General features: G+C 46.9%; 1 protein-coding gene across 5 annotated transcripts in view; it reads right to left on the reverse strand.

The window, feature by feature from the left end:
* Positions 1–25,109, reverse strand: part of UBE2Q2 (ubiquitin conjugating enzyme E2 Q2) — a 90,095-nt gene that overhangs the window by 47,360 nt on the left and 17,626 nt on the right. For all 5 annotated transcript variants that reach the window (XR_012647226.1, XR_012647225.1, XM_075007338.1 and 2 more), the window contains exon 2: positions 16,946–17,050. Coding sequence is in view for 3 of the 5 variants with exons in the window: in XM_075007338.1 (XP_074863439.1) it covers positions 16,946–17,050 (105 nt within the window). In the remaining 2 variants the exon portion in view is untranslated. The remainder of the gene's footprint in view (positions 1–16,945; positions 17,051–25,109) is intronic.

Consider the following 25,109-nt stretch of genomic DNA (forward strand, 5'->3'; position numbering starts at 1 on the left):
ATTTAGCTTTATGAGTGTTGGAGACATGCAGTGTAACAAGCCTACGAGCAGCAGCACAGGGTGGGGGTACGATTGCTGGGAGGAGGAACAAATGCATCATTGCTTCTCCCTTTGCTTCCTCCCTTGTTTAACCCCCCCCACCCCACCCCCCAAAAAAGAGAGAAATAAAGGATATTACAAGAGAATAAAGCCACTTTCTGCCTCTCCCCCTTCCCCAAAGCTTTCCAATGGGATCCAAGGATGAGAGAAGCTCTCACAGTCAGGAAATGAAAGAGAAGCTTCCCATTCTCCAACATCCACAAGAGGTGGAGGGAAGCTGCTCCAGACTTCCAACAATCGAAGCGGGGAGTCTTGGCTCAAACTTCCAAGTTATTGGACAGGTATGGAAATAGTGTAGAATGGGCTTATGTGCTGCCCATAGAAACTGCTATCGCCTACTTCAGTATTTCTCAACCAGTAGTACGAGTACCTTTGGGGGTACACTGAGTTCTTCCAGGGGCTACGTCGACTCATGTAGATATTTGCCTACTTTTACAACAGGCTACCAAAAAAAAAAAAAAAACACTAGTACAATTGAAAAGTTCACTCAGACAATGACCTGTTTCTTCTGTTTCATATGCCTTACGCTGAAATGTAAGTTTGGTATTTTTATTGCAATTCATTTATTTGATAATAGGATGGTAGAAAGTCAGCAAGTTTTCAGTAGTAGCCTGATATTTTTGCATGTTTTATAAGTAGTTTTTAAGGAATATGCAAATTGGTAGTATACAAAACAAATCTATGACTTCTGAAAAACCGTACAGTAATCTGGAAAGGTTGACTGGCACTTGTTACAAGACCTCAGAATACCATAGACAGGGTTTCCTGAACCATTGGTACACATACCCTCAGGGGTATATGAGAGAAGTCTGGGGGTACTTATTTTTTTTTAAATGTTATACTTTATAAAAAAAGGTTGAGAAACACTGTCCTACCTTACCCACTTTTTCTGAATAGTACAAACTACTTTGCAATTGAATAATACACGCCCTCTGAAGCAACTCAGTTTCTGTATCTCAACAGTCCTGAGAGATATGTGAGTAACCTTGTGAAACAGAAAAATAGATATTAAGGGTATGTCTGCACTGGAAAATTTTTGCAACAAAAATCAGCGTCGGGACACAGAAGAAGTCACCAAAAAAGTCACCAAAGCACCTTTATGTTGACTGTCAACAGATTATGGCCATGTTTTCAGCTCCCCCATTGACAGACTGAACAGTGCACTGTTGGACATGCATCCCACAGGGTCTAGCAACACCTTTTTCAGACACTGTAGGAACACAGAACAGAGAGCAGTGCATCCCTGGAATGTGAAAGACGTCCCAACAGGCCCTGCTTTGTCTCCCAGCCCTCCAGCGGTTTCCAGATCCCTTTCCTATCATTTGCAACACGGCCAGCCTTTGCTGTGCACTCCAGCATCTGCAGTGAGAAGTCATGGATCACACGGTTGTCTCCTAGGCTGTATTCAGTGTTGCAAGGATATCATGCACTGCAGCACAATTACTGCTGAAGTTATTGACAGAGAAAGAAGAGTGGCAGGGAGGTGACATTGAGCGACATGGACAGCAGAGCCTGGCATTGCATTTGGCCATCATAGAGCACCTGTACAGTGCAGTCAGTCACTTTTTTGGTTAAGGAAGCTACCAAGCAGAAGATTCGCATCCCTTTGGATCTTGGAGCAAGAGCTGCCCTGGATGAACCAATTGTCCAGATAAGGGCAGACCTGCAGCCCTTGTCATTTGAGGTGGGCAGCCACCACCAATATATATTTGTGAACACACGAAGTGTCACGGCTAGGCCAAACAGGAGAACTGCACAACCCCACACACAACTGCAAGAAATGTCTGCACCCCTCAGATATACTGCAATATGGAAAGACGCGTCCTTAAGATTGAGGGCAGCACACCAATCTCCTGGATCCAGAGAGAGGATCATGGAGGCCAGGGAAGCCATATGGAACTTGAGCCTCACACCAGGTAGTGGTTTAGGCCACAAAGGTCCAGAAGCCTTCTTGCCTTTGGGAATTAAAAAGCGGTACAACTAAAACCCTTGGTTCCACTAGCAATGCAGCACATCCTACACTCCTCCTATCCAGAGCAGCCGTTCAACTTCTTGCAGAACGAGTGCCCCGTGAGAAGGGTCTCTGAAGATGGTTGGGGAAGAGGGGGGAGAGAGAGAGAGAGATGGAGGGTATAGCAATGCTGCACTATGCTGCAGCCCCAGCAATCCACAGTCAGAGTATCATGAAGGGAGGAAAGGGCACAAACGGTGCGAGAAGAGCATGGGGAACGGATCTGGCAATCTGAGAGGTACACAGTCCTCAATCGTACTCTCAAAAGGGATACCTGGAGGTGGCCTTAGGATGCCAGTGTGCTGTGGAGACCAGACTGGCCGCCTTATCAAGCCAGAAGCTCACTGGCTGCCCCCCCCACCCCCATCACCTGATGCAGGGCCTTCCAATAAGGTCTCCACACATTCTAATTGGCCCAGAGGGTGCACCCATTCCCACTGGTCATTGCACTTCCTTGGCAACAGTGGCAATGGAGGCTATGGTGGAAAGAAAGAGGGCTGCAGCCCTCTTTCATGCACCCCCACCCACTTTGCCCACCCCTGCCCTGTGGAATCTACACTCGGTAACTAACTGATAATCGTAAACTAGCAACAGAAAAACTATTTACAGAGAAAACAAAGCCCAACTGGAATTGCACAACAGCTAATGCTGAGACAAGTAGTTTCCAACTATCATTGCTAGCAGCAGGGCTTTGTTTCTGGTGGTATGTGCTGGTACTGCAGGTGGGACTGCCAGGGGAGCTCAGTGAACTGGCTAGCAGCAAGAAGGAACTGAGGGTGGATGGAGACGTGCTATATAGTGTGGTATGTACATTCCACTTCAGGGGGTACCTGAGCCAGCTCCCCTAAAGTTAATGCTAAGAGAAAAATCTTCCAGCACCAGTGCACATGGTGAACACACAACCTAGACTGAACAGACATGAACAAGCACTGAAGGAAGAACCAGTAGCTACGGAACAAGCTTCCTGTAGCTGTGTGATGGGCTGGTGTATGAGACCTGTCCTCTCTATAGAGAAGAATGTGGCAACTCTGTGTGGAAGCCAGTGACTTACGATTGCTACCATTCTGTTGTAGATCAGTTTGGAGTGCAGAAAGTCTACCATTGAGGCTGCACTTCTGCAAGTGTACAGGGCAATAAATCGCATTCTTCTGCGGAGGACTGTGACTCTTGGAATGTGGATGACAGTGGCTAGCTTTGTAGAGATGGGCTTTACAAACTGTAGTGGAGCCCTACATAGCAAACATATTCTAACTCTAGCGCCAGCCTACCTTCCCACAGAGTACATCAACAGGATGGTGCTGCAGGTGTTTGTGGACGACTGTGGGCACTTCACAGGCAAAAATGCAGGGTGGTTTGTATAGGTGCATGATGCACACATCTTCAGGAGCACTGACCAGCCTGTACAGAAAGCTGCAGGCAGGCAGTTTTTCTAGATCACAAAAATACAGAGGGGGATGTCCAAATGCCCATAGTGACCTGGGATAACCCAGCGTAACCCTTACGGCCCTGGCTCATGAAACCTTACAAGACACAACTGGACAGCAGTAAGAAGTGGCTCAACAACGCACTGAGCCAAATATTACATACTAGTGGATTGTACCTATGGTAGTCTGAAAGGGAGACAGAGATGTCTCTATAGCAGGCTAGACCTTATGGAAGATCATATCCCCACAACTACACCTGTATGCTGTTTGCATGTGTGAGAAAAAATAAGGGGAAATGTTTGCTAACTGGTGGTGCACTGAGGCACAGCACTTGGGGACACAGTTTGAGCAGCCACACATTAGGGCTACCATTAATATCAAGTTGGCTTTGAGGAACCACTACAATGAGGGGCACTTTGAAATGCCCTGCTGCATTCCATTCCTCATCCCGAGTACCACAGTTCCATGAAAGAAAATGGTGTGCTAGTCTTCAACTGGGGCCTGCACAATTGGTATAAGTGGTGGAAATGAAAATCATGGTAACATTAAAAAGACTGGACGCCTTTACTGAACACTTCCATTCACAGTCACACACCTAGGATCAATATTTGCTGGTAAGGAAGAATTAAGGAAAAGTCTCACAATTATGCGTGGGTCCAGCTGTCACAGTCACGGCTGAAATAAGGAGCGGAGTGCACCAAAAACAGAGCATTCCCCAACAGCGAAAAGGAAGGTGGGTGGGGGGCTAGATGGTAGATTGCCAGGCAAAGAATACTGTATCTGTTGCAAAGGGAGGGCAGGTGGTCGATGACGTGTTCACTCTGCATCTTGATTGAACACTTCACAATCTGTTTGCGCCTCCATAACGATCATGTGACCAGTGACGTCTTTCCAATCTTTCCTTTCACTTTGCCATCTCTCCACCCTTTTCTGTGCTTCAACTGTGCTATCGTTCAGCACCTTCCTCACAACTTCCTCCCTATTTTGCCTCGATCTCCAACTAACACAGTCAACTAAGGAGGAGGAAGAGTTTTTTGAGTTGTCAAGGTCTCATCTATCACACACAATGTAATAAAGGGATTACAAAATTCCTGCTCAAGGTTGAAACGTTTCACTCAAAAAGAGAAGTTACTCACCGTAGTAACGGTGGTTCTTCGAGATGTGTCCCCGTGGGTGCTCCACAATAGGTGTTGGGCTCGCCCGGCGCCGCAGATCGGATCTTCCAAGCAGTTTCTGCTGGACCGCGCATGCGCCGGCGCGCGCCGCTCCCTTGCGCGCTCCTGGCCATGTGCGCGATCCGGTCCCCGCCAGTTCTTCAACCAACCGCCTCGGGTGCCCCTGTAAAACACTAACAGAGATCCGAAGCGGGGAGGATGGGCGGGTAGTGGAGCACCCACAGGGACACATCTCGAAGAACCACCATTACTATGGTGAGTAACTTCTCTTTCTTCTTCGAGTGTCCCCGTGGGTGCTCCACAATAGTTGACTACCCAGCAGTAACCCAAGATAGGAGGTGGGTAATCGGATTATGTGCAGCTTGTCCCCGAGAGGACCACTGCAGAGAGACGGGTATCCTCTTGGAATACCCTGTGAAGGGCGTAATGTTTGGCGAAGGTGTCGTAGGATGACCAGGTCGCCGCTCTGCAAGTGTCTTTTAACGCAACGCCCTTGAAAAAGGCTGTTGATGCTGCCACCGCCCTGGTGGAATGAGCCCTGGGAGTGGCCGATAAAGGAGTCTTTTTGAGCTCGTAACACATTTTTATGCAGGATACAATGTGCCTTGAGATTCTCTGCGAGGAGAGACCCTCTCCTTTCGATTTGGGAGCGAGGGAGGCTAGGAGTCTATCCGTTTTCCGGAAGGACTTGGTCCTGTCTACGTAGAAGGCTAGCGCCCTCCTCACGTCCAGGAGGTGTAGGCGCGCCTCTTCGTTGGAATTATGAGGCTTTGGATAAAACGAGGGTAGAACAATAGGTTCGTTGATGTGAAACTCGGAAGAAACTTTGGGAACAAAGGCTGGATGCAGCCGTACGGTTACCGCCTCCTTGGAAAAAACAGTGCAGGGTGGCGTTGCCATGACTGCCGCGAGCTCGCTCACCCTACGAGCTGACGTAACTGCAAGAAGAAAGGTCGTCTTTATTGTAAGGAGGCCGAGGGGAACCGTGGCCAAGGGCTCGAACGGTGGTCCGATTAGTGTGGTAAGCACCAGGTCCAAGTTCCACGAAGGTGGAATCGGTTTCCGAGGGGGGTATAGGTTTACCAACCCTTTGAGGAACCTGGTAACCATAGGGTGGGCGAACACCGTGTGCCCGTCCTCCTCATGTCTGAACGCCGAGATGGCGGCAAGGTGGACCTTTAACGAGGATAGCGAGAGTCCTCCTCTCTTGAGGTCCAGTAAATACTATAGTATTGTAGGTATAGGCACCAAAAGGGGGGCCAGCTGTTTGGTAGAACACCAAGCCGTGAAGCGAGTCCACTTTTGTTTGTAGGTCTTCCTGGTGGAAGTCCTCCTGCTACTTTCTAGGACTTGCTGTACTTCCACTGTGCATGTGCTCTCTATGGAGCTGAGCCATGGATTAACCACGCTTGCAGTCGCAGGCTTTGGGGGTGCGGATGCACTATGGACCCCTGGGCTTGCGTGAGCAGATCCGGCGCCACCGGAAGGGGCATCGGTGGACGGTCCAACATGCGCAGGAGTAGGGGGAACCATTGTTGTCGATCCCACGTTGGGACTATCAGGATCATCCGGGCCCTTTCCCTCCTGGCTTTTTGCAAAACTTTGTGGATCAGCACTGTGGGAGGAAACGCATAAAGCAGGGGGCCCCTCCACGGGATCGCGAACGCGTCCCCCAGGGACCCCCATCCCAGTCCTGCCCTGGAGCAGAATCGCGGGCACTTCTTGTTGTGCTGAGTGGCAAACAGATCTATCTGGGGAAAACCCCATGCGTGGAAAATCGGCCGTAGCAGATCGGGACGGATCTGCCACTCGTGCGTGAGTGCAAAACGCCTCCTTAGCTGGTCTGCCTTCACGTTGTGCGCACCCGGCAAGTATGAGGCTTTCAAGATTATATTGTTGGCGATGCACCAGTTCCATAAGCGGATTGCTTCCGCGCATAGGGCACGGGATCGAGCTCCTCCTTGCCTATTTATATAAAACATGGTGGAGGTATTGTCTGTACTGATCCCGACTACTTTGCCTTGTATGTGGTCTCGAAAGTGTCTGCAGGCGTTGAACACTGCTCTGAGCTCCAGTACATTGATGTGTAGTGACTGTTCCGTGGGTGACCACAGTCCTTGAGTCACCTTTTCGCCCATGTGCGCTCCCCACCCTATGAGGGAGGCATCTGTAGTGAGAAAAACCGATATTTGCGGCTGGTGGAAGGGTACCCCTGTAAGCAAGTTCCTGGGGTTTACCCACCATTGTAGGGATTTGCGCACCCCGGCTGTGGGCGACACCACCCTGTGAACGGTGTGTATTGCCGGTTTGTATACGCTCGCCAGCCAGTGCTGCATGCTGCGCGTGTGTAACCTGGCGTTCTGTACTACGAACGTCGCCGCTGCCATGTGGCCCAGCAGCTGCAAGCACGTCAAGACCGGCACCGTAGGGCTGAAGGTGATGACTTGCACGAGGGAACCGATGGCCCGAAAGCGAGCCTCTGGTAGGTATACTCTCGCTGTAACCGAGTTTATGCGAGCCCCTATGAACTCTATGTCCTGTGTGGGGTCTATTTGTGATTTTGCCAGATTCATAACCAGGCCAAGTGAGGAGAACGTGTTTGCTGTGACGCGTATCATGCGCAGAACCTCCCCTTTCGAGGCCCCTTTGAGCAGGCAGTCGTCCAGATATGGGAAAAGAAATACCCCCTGTCTGTGCAGGTAGGCTGACACCACTGCCAAGGTCTTGGTGAAGACTCTGGGGGCCGAGGAGAGGCCAAACGGTAGGACCTTGTATTGGAAGTGTTCATTGCCTACCATGAACCGGAGGAATCGCCGGATGGATGGTTATGTGGAAGTACGCGTCTTGTAAATCGAGGGCTGCGAACCAGTCTCCATCGTCCAGTGCTGTAAGGATGGAGGCGATCGTGGTCATCCGAAAACGTTGCTTGCGCAGGTACCTGTTGAGGCCGCGAAGGTCTAAGATGGGCCTCCAGCCTCCTGTCTTTTTCTCCGTGAGGAAATACCTGGAGTAGAACCCTTTCCTGTGCAGTTGCTCCGGCACTCTTTCCACCGCCCCTATGAGCATGAGATGGTCCACCTCCTGCCTGAGCCTCGCTACCTGGGAGGGCTCCTGGAGGTGGGGCTTGGGTGGAGGTCGAGACGGTGGGAGCGACTGGAAGGGGATGGCGTACCCCGTGGCTATGATCTCCAGCACCCATTTGTCTGTGGTGATCCTTTGCCACTGGTCGTAGAATGGTCGGAGGCGATGGTGGAATAGCCTCTTCGGATGACCTTGTGTGATGGTAGTGATGGCGCAGCCCTGGATCTGTATGTCAAACTTGTGGCCTTTGGCCCCGCCCCGAGGACGCACGGCTCTGTTGTGAGCGTCGCCTGGGAGTTCTGTACTGCTGGTGCTGTTGATGTCGCCCTTGCTCGTAACCCCTGTGATACTGGGGGTGCTGTTGCTGGTACTGGTACCGCCTTTCCTGAGGGTAGTACCTTTTCTTTGTGTATGGAGGGGTGTAAATCCCCAGGGTCCTGATTGTGGCTCTTGAATCTTTACTGGAATGAAGGACCGAGTCAGTTGTTTCAGCAAACAGCTTCTGCGAGTCGAAGGGAAGGTCAACTATCTTTGCCTGCAGATCCCTCGGTATATCCGAGGTCTGGAGCCAGGACTCCCTTCTCATCACCACTGCGGTTGCTGTGGAACGTGCTGCTGTGTCCGCAACATCCAAAGCAATCTGAATTCCCGTCCTCGCAGCCGCGTAGCCTTCTTGCACTACGGCCTTGAGGACCGGCTTTTTGTCCTCTGGAAGCAAGTCCATGAGGGAGGTTAACCTGGAATAGTTGTCAAAATTATGGTTCGCTAAGTGCGCTGCGTAATTTGCCATTCGCAACGTTAAAGTGGAGGAGGAGTAGACCTTTCTGCCGAACAGCTCTAGCTTCTTGGCATCTTTGTCTGTTCCCCCTGTTTTAAATTGAGATGTTTTTGATCTTTGTTGCGAGGACTCCACCACCAGGGAGTTTGGCTGTGGGTGGCTAAACAGGAACTCCATGCCCTTCGCCGGCACGAAGTATTTCTTATCCGCTCTCTTTTGGACGGGCGGAATAGTTGCAGGGGTCTGCCATATCGTAGTGGCGGACTCTAAGATCGCTTCATCAAGCGGTATTGCTACTCTGGAGGAGACCGGAGGTCTCAAATTTTTGAGGAGCTTATGGTGTTTCTCTTGCACCTCTGCTGTCTGGATGCCTTGCGTGAAGGCCACCCTCTTAAACAGCTCCTGAAACTGTTTGAGATCGTCCGTAGGATGGACGTCCCCTGGGGCCATAGCCTCGTCCGGGGAGGAGAGCGAGGAACCGCTGGGGTACGTCTCTCTGGACCCTTCTGGTTCCTGCTGGTGATGGTACACCCTCTCGCTGGAGGTTTGCGAGGGAAAATCTCGGGGTTCCATGACCAGTCCCCCCTGAGATGCTTGAGTCTCTGTCCCCGGTCGCAATTGCCCTCGGGGGTACGAGATAGTTTGTGGGGATCTTTCCCTAGTAGATTGCCGATGGTGTGTATGCCCCGCGTGGTAGGGGCGACCATGGCAGTATAGGCACTGTTCTTGGGAAGGTGACCTAGACCACTCCCTTGGTGTGTACCCTCTGCGTCTGGGGGAGGGAGATCGTCGAGACACTGGAGAGAGCGATTTCACATAATAGTCCAGCGGTTCGAACCCCAGGAAGGGTGAAGGTGGTGCCAGCCATGGTGAGGCTGGTTGTAAAAATGGAGAAGGGGGCTCCGGGTAGGCTAGGGGGGACCCCTGCCTTCTGGTTGGAGTCTGCAACGTGAGCGGAGGGCTGTGAGAAAGCAGCTCCACAGCCCTGTCCGGAGAGGGGCTGCAATGCCTCCTCTTGTGTGCAGCCTTCCCCCTCCCTGGAGGAGGTAACTCCGCCCCCTGACGCGCGGGGGATCCCGGCCCCGTCGGCACCGTGCTAGGCACGCTCGAAGGCGGTGCCGCACGTGCGGTGTCCTTCTGCGCCTGCAGGCTACGTGCCTGCGCGCTCTGCACCGCCGGTTCCCTGGGGGTCGGTGCCGCTGCCTGCGGTGCCACCGGTAGTGGCGCTTGTTTAGCCGCCGCCCTGCCTGCGGTGCGGGGCGGCTGGCTGATTATCGGAGGCTGAGCCGCTTCCACGTGGCTCTCCGTGCTGCCGCCGATCAGCTGTTGCTGCGGCTGGGGGCTGCTTGCTCCTCCCGTCCCGCTCACTGTTGCCGCCGGCAGGGATCGGGCTGGAGAGACTTTCCTCCGTTTTTGCGCTGATGGAGTGAGGGAGGCAGCTTTCCTTTTAAGGGCCCCGGAGGGTCCCTCCTGCTGCGGCCGCTCCGGCACGTCTGGCTGGAGGGCCTTATCAAGAAGCAGCATTTTAATCCGCATCTCCCTGTCTCTCCGTGCTCTGGTTGTTAATTTAGCACAGAAGGTGCATTTCTGTGCCACATGGGACTCCCCCAGGCACCTTATGCATAGACTGTGCCCATCGGACGCTGGCATCGCCTCTCGGCAGGACTCACATTTTTTAAAGCCTGAAGAGGACATTGTTGGTGAGTCTTTGAGTTTTTAAGCGGGTACTTAGCACCTTCTTTGTGCTGTTTTCCCCGTCCGATGGCCTGCCTCAGCAGGAGGGCTGATGGCCGTAGCTCCTGGCCTCCGTCGCTTGTTACTGGGACTGGACTGAAGCTGTCCCGCTCGTAGTTTGTTTGTTGTTGTTTGGTTTTTTTTTGCAAAATAACAACCGGCTAACTCGTAGTAGCCTAAGAACCTGAAAAACTTTTAAAGAAAAACAGATAAAGTCGTTGAATACGCTATTTGGCCTTAGCCTAGTCAGATTCCGTCTGCAGCCGACGGCGGTTAAGAGGAACTGGCGGGGACCGGATCGCGCACATGGCCAGGAGCGCGCAAGGGAGTGGCGCGCGCCGGCGCATGCGCGGTCCGGCAGAAACTGCTTGGAAGATCCGATCTGCGGCGCCGGGCAAGCCCGTCACCTATTGTGGAGCACCCACGGGGACACTCGAAGAAGAACTGCCCATTTTTCATGACTTTTGTCGTGAAGTCAACTTGCAGTTTGAATGCCAGTATCAGAGTTTTGTGGGCAAAAAGGGGGTTTTGGTGACAAAGCTTGACAGTGTAAGCATGCCCAAGGAAAACTACCTACTTGTTCTATGTCATGTAGAAACACTGAAGCAAAGCTGGGAACCGAACCCCAGTTGGCATGTCTTAACCACAAGGGTTCTTTCCCCCCGACCCCCATCCAGTCTGCTCCAGGAAACTTTGGAAATAGCCAATCCGTCTCATACTCTTGCCTGCCCTGCTAAGGGCCATCACCACCATCACCACTTTCCTTAAATCCAGGAAGGTTAGCAAGTCACAAACTTCTCCATCAGAACAATTTGTAAAGATGCTGTGATTAAAGCATCCATCTTACCTGTGCAACTCAATTTCACTGGTCAGTTTTGTACTATGATCTGCTTGCATGGAAGGAGCCAGTGAGATAAATTCTCCTGCCCCTGGATTACATTCCTTATTTCAAAGTGGAGACTTATTAAATGGTGAATTAAAGCAGTGATTTATTCTTGCCACATCTTTATCTCACATGCTGGATTCCGTAACACCCCCACTCTAACAGCCTAAATCATGGAACTCTAGAACTGGAAAGGACCTCAAGAGGTCATTGAATCCAGTCCCCTGCCCTCTTGGCAGGACCAAACACCATCTAGGTCATCCCCAGTAGGCGTCTATCTAACCTGTTTTTAAATATCAACAGCGATAGGGATTCCACAACCTCCCTAGGTAACTTATTCCAGCGTTTAACCACCCTGACAGGAAGTTTTTCCTAATGTCTAATCTAAACCACCCTTGCTGCAGTTTAAGACCATTACTCCTTGTCCCATCCTCAGAGGCCAAGGAGAACAATTTTTCTCCCTCCTCCTTGTAACCCTCTTTGAGGTACTTGAAAACTGCTATCATTTCCCCTTTAAATCTTCTCTTTTCTAATCTAAACAAGCCCAGTTCTTTCAGTCTTCCCTGGCAGCTCATGTTCTCAAGAACTTTAATCATTCTTGTTGCTCTTCTCTAGACATTTTCCAATTTGTCCACATCTTTCTCAAAATGTGGTGCCTAGAAATGGACACATACTCCAATTGAGGCCTCTGATTTAGTACTGTTCATTCAGGCAGGTTTTAGCAAGGGTTAGAGTTTTTCGAGAACTGGGACATCTAACCTAAGACAAAGCTCCTTGTATACCATGGACTGGTTGTTCCAGTGCTACTGTACACATGTGAAACCCGGACAACATACAAGGGCCATTTAAAGGCACTTGAACAATATAATCAGTGTTGCCTTAGGCAAATCCTAAATATCTCTTGAGAGGATAGGTGCATGAACACAAGCGTCTTGGAAGAGTCAAACACAACCGGCATTGAAGCCTTTACCATTCATCAATAAATTCACTGGACTGGTCATGTGGTTCAGATGTTTGATGAGCACCCTGCCCCCCCCAACAAAACAAAAAAAAAGAAGATTGTTTTCTGAGTTGGAGGAAGGACAGAGGAGCACTGGGGCCAGAAGAAGTGATATAAGGACATGCTGAAGGCACACATACAAAAGTGCTGTACCAGTGTCAACACTTGAGAAACCTTGCCCACAATTGTCTCCAGTGGAGAGCGGTAATCTGTGAGAGGTGGTGTAATCTGAGAGGTCCCGCTGCAGTGCACACAAGGAGAGGCAGAAAAGAAAAAAAGAGCAGCAAAAACTGCCTCATGCCCCTCCAACAGCTACCAACACCTGCCCCTGCTGTGCTGCAGCTCCAGAATCCTGCTGATCAGTTGTCAATGGATTCATAAATAGGAGGGTGACATGAAGATGTTGTACTTGTTATTGAGTGACCGCCAAGAAAAAGGTGGTAAGGGAATACAGTGGTAGGTATTATTTTAAATCCACCTCTATGTTCTCTAAACCTTTTGGTCAAAATAAGCCATCCTTTATTCTGAAGAGGCTGTTTAGGTCTCACAGCAAATCTATAGTGCCACTGTCTTCCACAGGAGAAAGCCAGATGGACTTACTGAGTCGCTCCTGGTATCCAGAGAGCTGTAACCCAGTCCTGGTCACTGTGGACAACTTGAACTAACGTGTGTGTTGGGAGGGGAGTGAGAAAAAATGATGCATTTTAAGATCCATTTAAACAGGTTAGTAGTTAGCCTTCTCTTGCCAATTAATAGGTCATTAACACTTTCCATGCTTCATATACTTGGCAGGAATTGGAAATGACTAGTTCATGAAGTTTGATATCTCTAAGCCACGGGGAACTAGCTCATGCTAGATGACTTTGGTTCCATCTAAAGGGCTGTTTAATTCAGGGTGTATTGATTTAAATCAATTTAAAAAGAAATACATTGATTTAAATCAAGTTTTCCATAGTGCTTAAACAACAGTGCAAATCCGATTAAAACACGCTAATGTACAATTAAATTAAAGCATTCTACTGCATCTGAGGCAGCTTTGTGAATATTTTTAGATAACTTGATTTTCATTAGAGAATAGTACCCAATACTCATTACCCGTCAAGCTGCAGATGCAGCAGCATTCTATTATGAATATTAAAAACTAAAATCACACACAGAAAAACCTCTTGCATTTCATTAAACTAAAACTTACATTACGTAAATGTTTCATATTTGCAATTGCAGCAGTCTCCTGAGTTGCTGACTGACAACGGTCTTTAACTCACTTCTTCCACTTTTAAAGGACCTAAGACTAAAATGTACCAGGTCTTTAAAATTTCAACAAACTAGCTCTCATCTTCCCCACTCCTCCTGTCATTTTGGTGCACAGAGAAACTGAAGAAGGAGTTTTCATGCTTTTTTAACTCCCAGTCGATTTCTTAGAATTGTGTGAACAACAGACGATACTCTCTCTGTGCCTGCAGAGAAAGCTACTGATGTGAAAAGCTGGCTTAGCAACTGGTAAGACCTGTTCTCTCATAACTGGTGTTCTTCACATCCATTCCAGCTGACCGGGTGTGTGCATCGTGTGCACCAGTGTCAAAGTTTTCCCTTAACAGCTCCTGTTGGGGTTAGCTGTGCATCCCCCTGGAGTGGCGCCACTATGGCTGCCTTTATACACCACTGTCATCCCCACCTTTCCCACAGTTCCTTCTTGACAGCTACTCCAAGAGAGCAGGAGGGTGGGTATTGGAATGGACCTGAACATCACATCTTGAAGAACACCAGTTATGAGAGGAGGTAACTTTTATTTTCTTCTTAAAGTGCTTGTTTACACAGATTACAATCATGTGATTCCCAAGCTGCTACACCCTGGAGGTAGAGTCAGAGTTAGGAATAGCTAATTGGAACACCACCCTTCCAACTGCTGCACTGGCTCTAGCCTGCTGATCTATGGCATAACAGTGAACATATGCACTGAAGACCAGGTTGCTGCTCTACAGAGTTCCTAGATGGAGACATGGGCTAGACACAGTCGAGTAGGTGGGCCTTACAAGGCGGGCTGCGATTGCAGGAGGTGGACTTTAGCAAAGTTATAAACAGGTGCAGATACAGTCTGAAATCCATGAAGAAAATGTTTTGAATTGAGACCAGATCTTTCATCCATTCTGCTAATCCTACAAGGAACAGGGTAGATTTCTAAAATGGATTTGTATATTCAATGCAGAAGGTGAATGCTCTGCAAACATCGAGAGTGTGCAGTACCTGTTGGAAGTATGAGGTTTTGGGTAAAAGACTGGGAGGAAAATCCCCTGTCCCAGATAGAACTGAGAAATGGCTTTGGGTAACAATGGGGGACATGGCCTAAACTGAACCTTGTCTTTATGGACATAGTGTAAAGGGTTTTAAAGTAAGAGCCCTCAGCTCTGAAACCCTTCATTTGAATATAATGGCTACCAAAAAGGTCATCTTCCATGAGAGGCACAAAAAGGACCATGTGGCCAGTAGTGCAAAGGGAGGTCCCATTAGCTTGGCAAGCACCAACTTACGGTCCCATATGGGGACCAATGGGCAGGAATAAGGAAAGAGCCAGTCTAGGCCCCTATGGAAATGGGAAACCAGTTGGGTCAAAGAATAGTGAGCACCCTATGAGGCATGGGTGAAAAGTAGCTGCAAGGTACACCTTAATGGAAGAAGGGGCTAATCGCTGAGTTCACAGCTTAAAAAAGTATTCCAGAAAGACAGGGACAGGCACTTGCAGCAGTATAAACTGAGGCCACACACAGCATTAGGAAAACCTCCACTAGCGAGATAGGTGGCTCTAGTTGAGAGTTTCCTTCTACCTAGAATGACCTCTCATATTTGTGTGGAACATTGTAGTTCTGACATGTACAGCCACGCCCTCTCCATGCCATGAGATGGAGAGACTGAAGGTACAAGTGGGGGCCTGTGAGATCAGATCTGGATAAAAAGGCAGGGCTATAGGAGCTTCCACTGACAACCCTAAGAGTGTCGTGAACCATGACTGACATGGCCATGCTGGTGCTAGCAGGATTGTGTTGACCTTGCCCCTGCAAATTTTCTGCACGACCTTGTAAACTAATTAACATGTAGTTAAAGTAAAGACAGAATACTAAGAGACTAAAGACTTGTTCAACACAAGGGAGAGAAAATTGTTCCAGTTGCACCACACTGTTCCTGAAGGTCCTAAAATGCTGAGTTGATACTCTGGCTGTGGCCACACTGTCTCCTCCTTTCAGAGGGTCTATGGTAATGTGGCACTTTGAAATATGCTAATGAGGTGTTACTATGAATATGCACCACTTCATTAGCATAATGGCACCCGCATGCGCTTTGAAACTGCTGGCTTTGGGAAGAAGAGGCTTTTCAAATAACGAGGGTCGTTTCGAAAGGCCCCCAGCTACACGGACAGCGTACGCTTTGAAACCAGCAGTTTCGAAGCACAGGCAGACGTCATTATGCTAATGAGATGATACATACTCATATAAGCATTTTGTTAGCATATTATCAAGTGCCACATTACCATAACCCCTCCAAAAGGAGGTGTTAGTGTGGCCACAGCCTCTGCGTCTAATTATTATACAACATATGGCAAATTTTATCTTCCGTTGTCGATTTCCCACCTCTTTTTTCTACAGTCCGAATGGGTTCCTAAATGTAACTTATTCTGTGAAATTTTTTTACATTTGGAAAATTAAAAGACCCATGTCATGAAATAAATCTATATGCTGAACATTTCAGGAAAGTTACATGAGCACTTCCCTATTTCACAAGTCTCAATCCCCATCCTTAGAATATAAGTAAATTTCAGTTTTAGACAGTTATATTTTACCCTATTAGAAACTTATGAAATATCTTGAAAAATAAACATTTTATGATTTTTACAAATATATTCTGATTGCATTTCACTAGATTTTTTTTCAGTGTTTGTAGAGAGAGAGCGTTCATAGCATTACAAAAGATGCTAAACAGATATGTATAAAAATCAGTAATTCTCCCAATTATATAAAAATAAGCCATTGCTTTCTTGCACAGTATAAGTAATGTTTTGATTTGATGCAATTCTAACAATTGCACCAGATCATTCTCATGCTAGAAATGCAGCCACCACACAGACTTGACTCGTGCAGAACTTGTACTCCAGCAGTTTTAAATTTAATCAGTCTTTACATTACTTTTCTCCACGTACATCATGTTAGTGCCCAATTTCCACCTGCAGGGCAAAACAGTCTGTGACAAATTAGTAATATGTTAAAATCTTTCCTACTAATAGCAAGACAGTCTAAAAAGTGTTCAGGTTTAAGTCCGAGAATTTTTTCATTTCACCACAGTTCCAACTCTGCTCTGGAGCACATTAACTCTAAACCATCACATTATACTCTAGCCCAAAGTAATGATAATAATTTTAATTTCTGCATAATGGAAACACCAATGACTAATATTCAATTGCTTCCAATTAGAGATTTTTAATTGATTAAGCTTATATGCAAATCTACTTATTTACCTATTTTCAGAAGGCCTAAGTAACATCATTGACAATATGACAAATCTTTTCTCAGTTTCAAGTCATCCAAAGAAATTTAAGCCTTTTGGGGTTATTAATAAAGTATTTTTAAAAAAAACATGCCTGCCTTCTGATGCAGAAGCGTATGAAAACAGCCACGAATATTGGGCTGGGAATGTAGCTTTGGCATGAGAAACCACTGTTTAACTGGACCTGCAGTTAGTGAAAGAGTAAAAAAACCCCACTAGTTGCTCACCAGAGTATTGCTCTTCTTAATATCTTCTAATCGCTCCAACACTGAAGTCAGGTTTGGGTCATCTGATTCCACAAACCATATTGGTGATGAAGAGGGATAAGACTCCTGTAATAAATAAATAAAAAAAAGAAGAAAAAAAAAAAAAGACAGGAAATTTTTTGTATGGGATGTGTGCTAAATAATAACAATATTAGTATCAGACAAAAAAAATTGCCACATCATATAGCAGCATTGATGCTTTTGTCTTAAAGAAAAATCAGGAGGTAAAACTACCATACCCTTTCCCCCGCAAACTCTCTACTCATGCTTTTTCCTGCAGTTTAAAAACTTTAGCCTGTTTTCCTCTCAGTACAATAACGCACATACATAGGATAGAGGTTTAAATTTCATCCCCCACCCCCACTTTTGACATTTAAATCTGGAGGGCAGCCAACACGATAAAGTAAAAAAACCCTTAGTACTGCTAGAGAGTCATATTACTAGCTAAAGCGATATTTTGAAGGACGTATCTACATGCCAACTACCTGTTCAGATGTTCACTCATTCAAGTAAGTGACACAAAACCCATGAAAGCCTAGAGCCACAAAGGGGAAAGGGAAGGAGAAGGGGGAGGCAAAGAGGGCAGCTGCTCTGAAGCCCAGAGATTTAAAAAGGGCCTGAAGCTCCAGGCAACTGCTGTAGCAATACCAGTGACCAGAGCTCCCAGCCCTTTAAAAATCACGGCTAGAGTTCCAGGTGGCAATGAGGGCTGGCCAGGGTAAACTATCCCCTAACCCTGCCCTTTTCACCTGAGGCCACACTCATTCCAGGGGGTCCAGAAAAGCACACATACACACACGGCCCAGGGCCCAGTGAAGTCTGCTGCCAGCCCTGTGAAAGTGTTTATTACCTCTTATGTGAAGCCTTAAACAACTTCAGGAAGAAGGGTGCTTTCAAAACCAAGGTTTCATTTCAAATGAAACACATCCACAATGTGTGTTTTTCCCCCGCCAAAAACAGCATTTCTGGAACAGTGTGTGGTTGCCATTATGCAAGTGAGAAATATGATATCCTAATTAGCACTTAATTTGCATGCCCAATCAGCCACATTTGTATTCCTCTTCTGAAAGGGGTATGTAGTGTAGACGCAGCCTTGAAGTTTATGCTGCTGCCGCCACGGCATCTCAAAATTAGCTATGCCAGTTAGAAAACATTTCAGAGCTGAAGCAAGCCATTTAATCAGTACAGTACATGTTTAATCATGATTTGAACAAAGTCGCTCCCCTGAAATGGCAGGAATCACTAGCCAGACACCTTGAAACAGTAAACCTTATCTGTAAACCAAAATGAGTCTTGTCAAGTGGACTTTTATGTGATTGTGGAACAGGGCTGTGCGTGTAGGAGAGTTTTATTTGTGGCAGAGTTCATAGAAGACTGATCCAACTATGATTTCAATAATTAAATACAGGGAGACTCTCTGGGGGAGCAAGGGGAAGCGAAGAGGACCCTGAGCAGTGGGCTCAGCAGCAGCTGGGCTGGGAAAAGAAAACAAAACCCATGACTTCCACTCCACACACTAGCAAGCAAGGGGGTGGGGGACAGAGGCTAAGCAGTGAGAAGGCAAGGGGAGTACTGAGCAGCCTCTGGGCTAGCGCACTGGGGACAGGGCAGGAGAGAGGAAAGGAAGGAAACTCCACACGGACCAAAGAAAGAAGGGTGAGCAGAACAAGGCAGAGAACTCTCTGGGGACAGCTGAGCATGAAGAAGACAGCAAGGAGGAAGCCCACTTTGCCCACCCTGAGCTAAGGTGCAGGGAGGCTCCAAGCAGGGATGAAGGAGAGTAACTGGCAAGCAAGCAGCATCAAGAGCACAGCAGCTGAGTGGGGCTGTGTCGGGAAAGCAGGGTTAGCATACATCTCGGAGAAGTGTGTTGAACAAAATTGGCGAGTAGACGTGGCATTATGGGACTAATTCGAACCTTGCATATAGTTTCATGCTGGTTCAGGGGCAGGCAGCTACCTGCTGCTTTGCTTTCCCAGCTGCCTCAGAACCTACCTGAACCATACTAACCACATTCCACAGCTTCACCACGTGGAAAAGCAAGCAGGAGAGAAGGGTGGGGCCAGAACAGACCCAGCAGTCCCCTGAAGTTCTCTGGCTTCTGTCTGGGAAGGCAGCACCTTTCTTTGCCTTACTGATGAGCCACCCATGCCGGTAACTGAATCAAACCGCACTCAGTGATTTTGAATTTGTAACCCTCAAAATGAACAAACAGAAAAAGATTCCTCAGGTGAGCTGAGTATTTAACATGAAATGGGAAGAAGGATGTCTATTCCTTGAAAATAATGGAAAGCCACTGTGTGTTGTGCGCCAACTAACTGTTGCTGTAGTGAAAGAATATATTAGGCAGTATTATGAGACAATGCACAGAACACAGTATGACCAGTGTATAGGGAAACCACAAATTGATACTGTGATGGACCTGAAAAGCCAACATCAGAAACAAAGGATGTGGTATTTAGGTGTGGGAAGCCTCAAACTGCAAGCCTTACTGCACCACATGAAATCGCTCTGATGCTTGTGAAAAAAGCACAAGCCATTTAGAGATGGAGACTTGATAAAGAAATGTGCATTTTGGTGAAGATGAAGTGGCCAGAAAATCTGAAATTACATCATTGCTTCAAATGGTTGTAAGAAGAGTAAGAACTATATAAGCATGTTTCTTTTGAGCTGAAAGACATAATGAAGCCATGTAAACATTTTTCACTGGCTTTGGATGAAAGTACAGACATCAGTGACATGAGCCAAATGCTCTTATTCACACATGCTGTAGAGGGAGATTTTGTGGTACGTGAAGAGCTCTAATCAAGATGCAACACTTGGATGGTAATTCAAAAGGTTCGAACATTTAGGCAGCTCTTGATTCTGCTGTCAGCGCAGGTGGATGGTTTCAGAAGTGTTCCTGTACTGTAACTGAGGGTGCAAGAGCCATGGCTGGTGGTAAAGTCAGGAGTCAGCTGAAGGAAAATGGAGCGGATTGAACTGAATTATTCACCAAGAAGCATTCTGTCGGAAAATTACACAAATAAAAGTGATGTCATGCAGTGTTGTCAGCATAGTGACCTTAGAGGCAGCAACAAATCTCAAACGTAGGAAATTCATATCTTTCCTTGAAGGACTGAATGCAGTAGTGACATAAGGTGGCTGAGTGCTAAGAAAACTCTTCAGCATTTGTTTGCTCTTCAAAAAAAAAATCCTTTTCTTTCTTCAGAATGAGCAAACTGACGACACATATGAATATCAAAATCAACTGCAAGATATTAGTCTTTTTTCCTTTTCATTCCTGCCAGACATGACAGCTCACCTGAATGAGCTGAACCTGAGCTTACAAGGTAGGCAACACAATCCTTCCCAGCTAGTCAAGCACACTGAATAGTTGAATCTTTGCAGCTTCTTGCAGAATGTGTGGGTTTTAGGAAGAATGATCTTGCACACTTTGCTTCTTGTGCACCGATGACATCAAGGAAGATTTCAAACTCTGAAGAAAAAATTGAAATGTATTTGGTGGGTTTGACAAGACATTTACAGATTTTGACAAACTGAAAGCCCAGTCTCCACTTGTTTAACAATCAGATGGAAGCTACAGTGTAGGGACAGTTTCCTGATCTTAAGGTTTAATTGTGACCCACTGTTGCAAACAAAATTAAAAAGGAAGTTCAGGATAGTTTCTGGAAGTTGGCCTGAAAGAAGCATTTCCCCAAGCTAAGAGACTTTGCTCTCAAGATATATTCAATATTCCATAGTACTTACAATATGCAAAAGGACGTTTTCTGTGATGGAACGAGTGGAATCTAAGCCCCCAAACCAAATGGGAAATGAAACACTGGCTGCAGGTCTTCAACTACTATCACCACCACTGATAATGATATGGACTCCCTGGTAAAAGAAAAACCTTGCCCACAGACCTCCCATTATTAGCAAAGAATAAAATTAGCACTAGTTCAGTAGAAATGCAATGTCTCCGAGTATGGGGTTCCCTAGGTACTTTCTCTTGCTGAGCCACCTCTGTGGCTGCAGGACTTCAGCAAACCCAGCCAGGTTCTGTCGGTCCTGGTGCCCAATGCATCCTTAGTGCTTAACTCCTTCCTGCTTGCACTGTAGCTAGGAGACAAGAGGCAGCTGGGTTAAGTCAGTAGCCAGCAGCAGCTGGAGGAGTTAGGAATGTACGTGTTCCTTTCAGCTAAAGCAGAAAACATGGGCCAGACCGTCCCTAGCCCAACCCCCTTCATCTGGGAGCAGCTCTCTTCCCTTCCCTCCCACACAGTGCCAAAAGGCTACTGCTTGCTTCATTCTGGTTTGACCCCCAATAGAAGACATAATTCTTGCCCCCTAAAGTTTCCTATCTAACGTTATTGGTCATTAAAACCCAAACAAGATTTACAGACAAATTAGTAGCAACAACAAAAAAATATGGTAATAACTCATAGGTTTTATAAATGTGAACCTCACAAGACTCTAGTGAAGTTACTTTTCCCTAAGTGTTAGAATCACTTAAGCAGAACTGTGAATGAGTGTTACATAGCAAGGAGCACTGTTTTTTAAAAAAAGTCATTTTTCAATTCCTTTTAAGGCATGCTGTAAATAAAGCAGAGCTACCATGACTTCTACTAAATTTTAGCTGTCAGAAATAATCACCAAGTATTTTCTAAGTTATAGAAATAATTCAGAGTTCATAGCACCGACAACTGGGCAGTGAGGCTTAGGGAATGATGTATCGTGAGATTCAACCAACAAGTCTCCAGGAGTAGATCTGTTTATTCAATAAGCTGTCCAAAACAGCCAGGTAGGTACAGGTTGAACCTCTCTAATCTGGAACTCTCATCCAGCAACATCCATAATCGGGCACAAATTTAATTAGCTGGGTGACTACTTATCATGGGTGTGGCCAAGTTTCCCATGGTTCCATGCTGTTTGTTTCCAGCCACCAGTCTCAGTGTTCTGTACTATTATTTAGTGGTAATTTACCCCTAACTGTATTGTAAGAGCCCAGTAAGCAGTGAAAATGTTGGTAATGCTGCTAGACAATATGACTCCTATGGTCCAACAAATTCCCTCTTCCAGCACCAGTCAGGTCCCAAGGATGCTGGATTAGAGAGGTTCAACCTGTATTTCACTTTCTTTCTTTCCCCAAAATCTTTACATGGTGTAATCTTAATTCAATTTTTCCATCCATCAACCAGTTCTTTGTGGAGCCTGTTAACCTTCAATTTAAGAGTAAGTTTATTATTGAGCATCACATAGCACTCTTTCCCCCACCACCCTACATCTAACATTCTCAGCCACTGGCAGCCTAATCAATTAAACTCTGAATGGAGGAAGGGAAAAAAAAAAAAAAAAGTACAATTCTTTCCAAGATGAAAGCCACTGAATGTGGTAGGTTCTCTCTCTGATGTCAGATGCCTTCCTCTCTCAAAAACATTTTAAATGAACTTTAAGTAAAGGTTCACTATATACATTAGAAGACAGCTTTATTGGGAGGATAAGAAACACCAAACTATGCAAACTGGCATATTATACTGCATTTACAAATATTCCACTTCATAATAATGAGACCTTTGGTGCTCGCCCTAGTCCCATCCTCCTCAAATAGTATTGGGTCCTTCTGTAATTCTCTTCCAGTTGAAGATTTCAAAGAGCTTCATGAATGAGTGAAGCCTTATTTTTGTGAAGTAGATACCATACAAGAGACTGGTCACGGAATCGTCATTCATGTGACCAAAGTTGCAAGATTTTCCTGCTGGAGAATATTTTCAAGGGGTCTGCCTATGCTAGTTTTCAGTGTTGAGATTTGGCTTCCACTAATTCCTATATAAAGTGACTACAGAAAAGTTTCTAGAACAGAACAGATGTGCACAAGGTGCGGGGGACAGGGTCAGGGGGGTGAAATTTCATAGGGAAGCACAGCATGATTGGCTGCTGGGTCTCAGACTCATCCATCTCATTAAAATGTTGAAATATGTTCTTGTTTTCGTATATGTGTATTCACATTTATATACCGGTTAATAAGGTTTACCTCGTACATACTTATTCTCTTACATGTGCCAAAAGTTCCCCCCAACCCCCCACCCCATGAACATCCCCTGCAGGGATGAAGAGCGGGGCCCAACGTACAAAGTTCTCACACCTCTGTTCTAAAGGAAAGGAAGACCACAGCAATAAGCAAAGGGGTCCAACAGTATTTCAACAGTCTCAGTGGAAGTAGTGCTATATTGGCAGGACTTTTTGGCCTCACAGACTTCATGTGCTTAAGATGGACAGTGATTCTGTGCCAGAACATTCTGATACAACTCCGTGGGAGGAAAAAACAGTTTAGACCCTAAATAAACACATTAAAGTGACAGAAGGATTCCTAAAGGGAAAGAAACCTGACCCAAGGTGCAACAATAGAAGACTAGCAGTCTACATGGATTCTGACATAAAAGTCAATGGGATTATCAGCAAGGGGGTGGGGTAGGGAGGAATGACAACAGGAGTGTGCTGCCTGGAGGCATACTATTCTGGAACATTCTTCCTGCGGGGAAGACCTAAGCACAGGTTCAGAGCAATAGATTTGTGCCACAAAGACAGGCAACGTCCCACCAAAGAGACTAATCCTGTAGGGCTGAGTTTCCAATTAGTGTTCCGCCAAAACCTGAAAGTAAGGGTTCAGCAGTCAGGGGGTTGGCAAACCTGCAGCTCCAGTGCCACATATGGCTTAAGGAGTCATTTGCAGCTCTGGACACTGATGCCTCTGACTCCTATGCAGCTCCCTGGCCTGCCGCCAGCAGAAGGGGGGTCAGACGGGTCCTGCATCGGGCCCACGGGACTTAAGTCGGAGAAGCAGAGGTAGGTTTATCTGCCATATTGGGGGTAGGGGAAACAGGTATTTGGGTGGGTTTGGAGCTGCAAGGGGTTAAGAGGTTATTAGGAGTTCCACAAAATGTTAAAAATTTAAAAGGGCCAAAAAAGAAGAAAGAAACAAAACACCGTTGAAGGGACTAAGAATTGCAGCATTAAAATAAAGGCCAACGCTACCAGCTTTTAGGAACAGTTAAAATAGCTGCTACAAGTCCACAGCGTTCAGAATTTTCTTCTGCCATGCCCTCTGTACGCCCACTGCAATTGAATTTCACCATTGGTCTCCTCATTTACAGATGAACGTGTGCACAGAGTTCTTAAACAAATGGAACTTCTTACACTCCTGTACTATATCCAAGATTTCTGTTTCTGTTCAGTAAGTCATTCATTGTAAGTTGCAGAGAGGACAAGCAAACTCTATCAAGAATTTCTGGACCCTCCCTTACTGAACATTCCTAGTCCCATTCTTGCCCTGATAAAGAGAAGGAATGACTTCAGAAACACTAATTGCTATTTGAAAGGCATGGATGAGTATATGAACACACCATTATTCCAACCAGCCAGCCAAAGACACACAACTTCCATGGAGTAAATTGGTTTTCACCTTTTCTTAACTACAGGTTGTTCCTCCCATAACTGGGATTCTCTGATCCTGCAACATCCGCGGCCTGGCAAGACAATGGATGTTACTAGACCAGAAAGTCCTGGGCTGAGAAGCTATTAGGCTGAGGACTGGGAGCCCTGCCAGGCAGAAGCCCAAAAATAGGGAGGCCAGCAGCCCTGAGCGGGGAAGCCAGCAAGGCCTGTGTCGCTGGGGCCAGTGCCACGGCTGGAGCCGACAACTCCCGGGGCTAGGCCTGTGATCCACCACAACTGGAGCTGGATTCAAGAGTCTGGCTAGGGCTGGAGCCGGCGGTTGGGGCTGTGGCCATGGTTCAAAGCCAGAGAGCCAATGGGGCTGGAGATAGGAGAGCTGCAAGCAGGGGGCCAGCAGCGAGGAAGCAGCCCTGACACCAGCTTAGGGGGAGTAGAGGCTGGAGACCGCCACTCGTCTGGCAAATTTCCTCATTTGGAACAGGTTGCTGAGGATGCTGGACAAGGAGGGTGCAACCTGTATTGTTCTTCAAGAGATGTTGCTCACACCCATTCCATTCTAGGCACATGCACGTTCATATGCTTGGTTGGCCATTTCTGCACTAGTGGTATCCAGAGGGTTGGCTGTGGCAACCTGAGTACTGTGCTCCTGCACCGGTGTACACCTATCTCTCGATTTACAAACGTAATTTGT

Source organism: Carettochelys insculpta, chromosome 12 (genome assembly GCF_033958435.1).
Source record: "Carettochelys insculpta isolate YL-2023 chromosome 12, ASM3395843v1, whole genome shotgun sequence".
Classification (NCBI taxonomy): Eukaryota; Metazoa; Chordata; order Testudines; family Carettochelyidae; genus Carettochelys; species Carettochelys insculpta.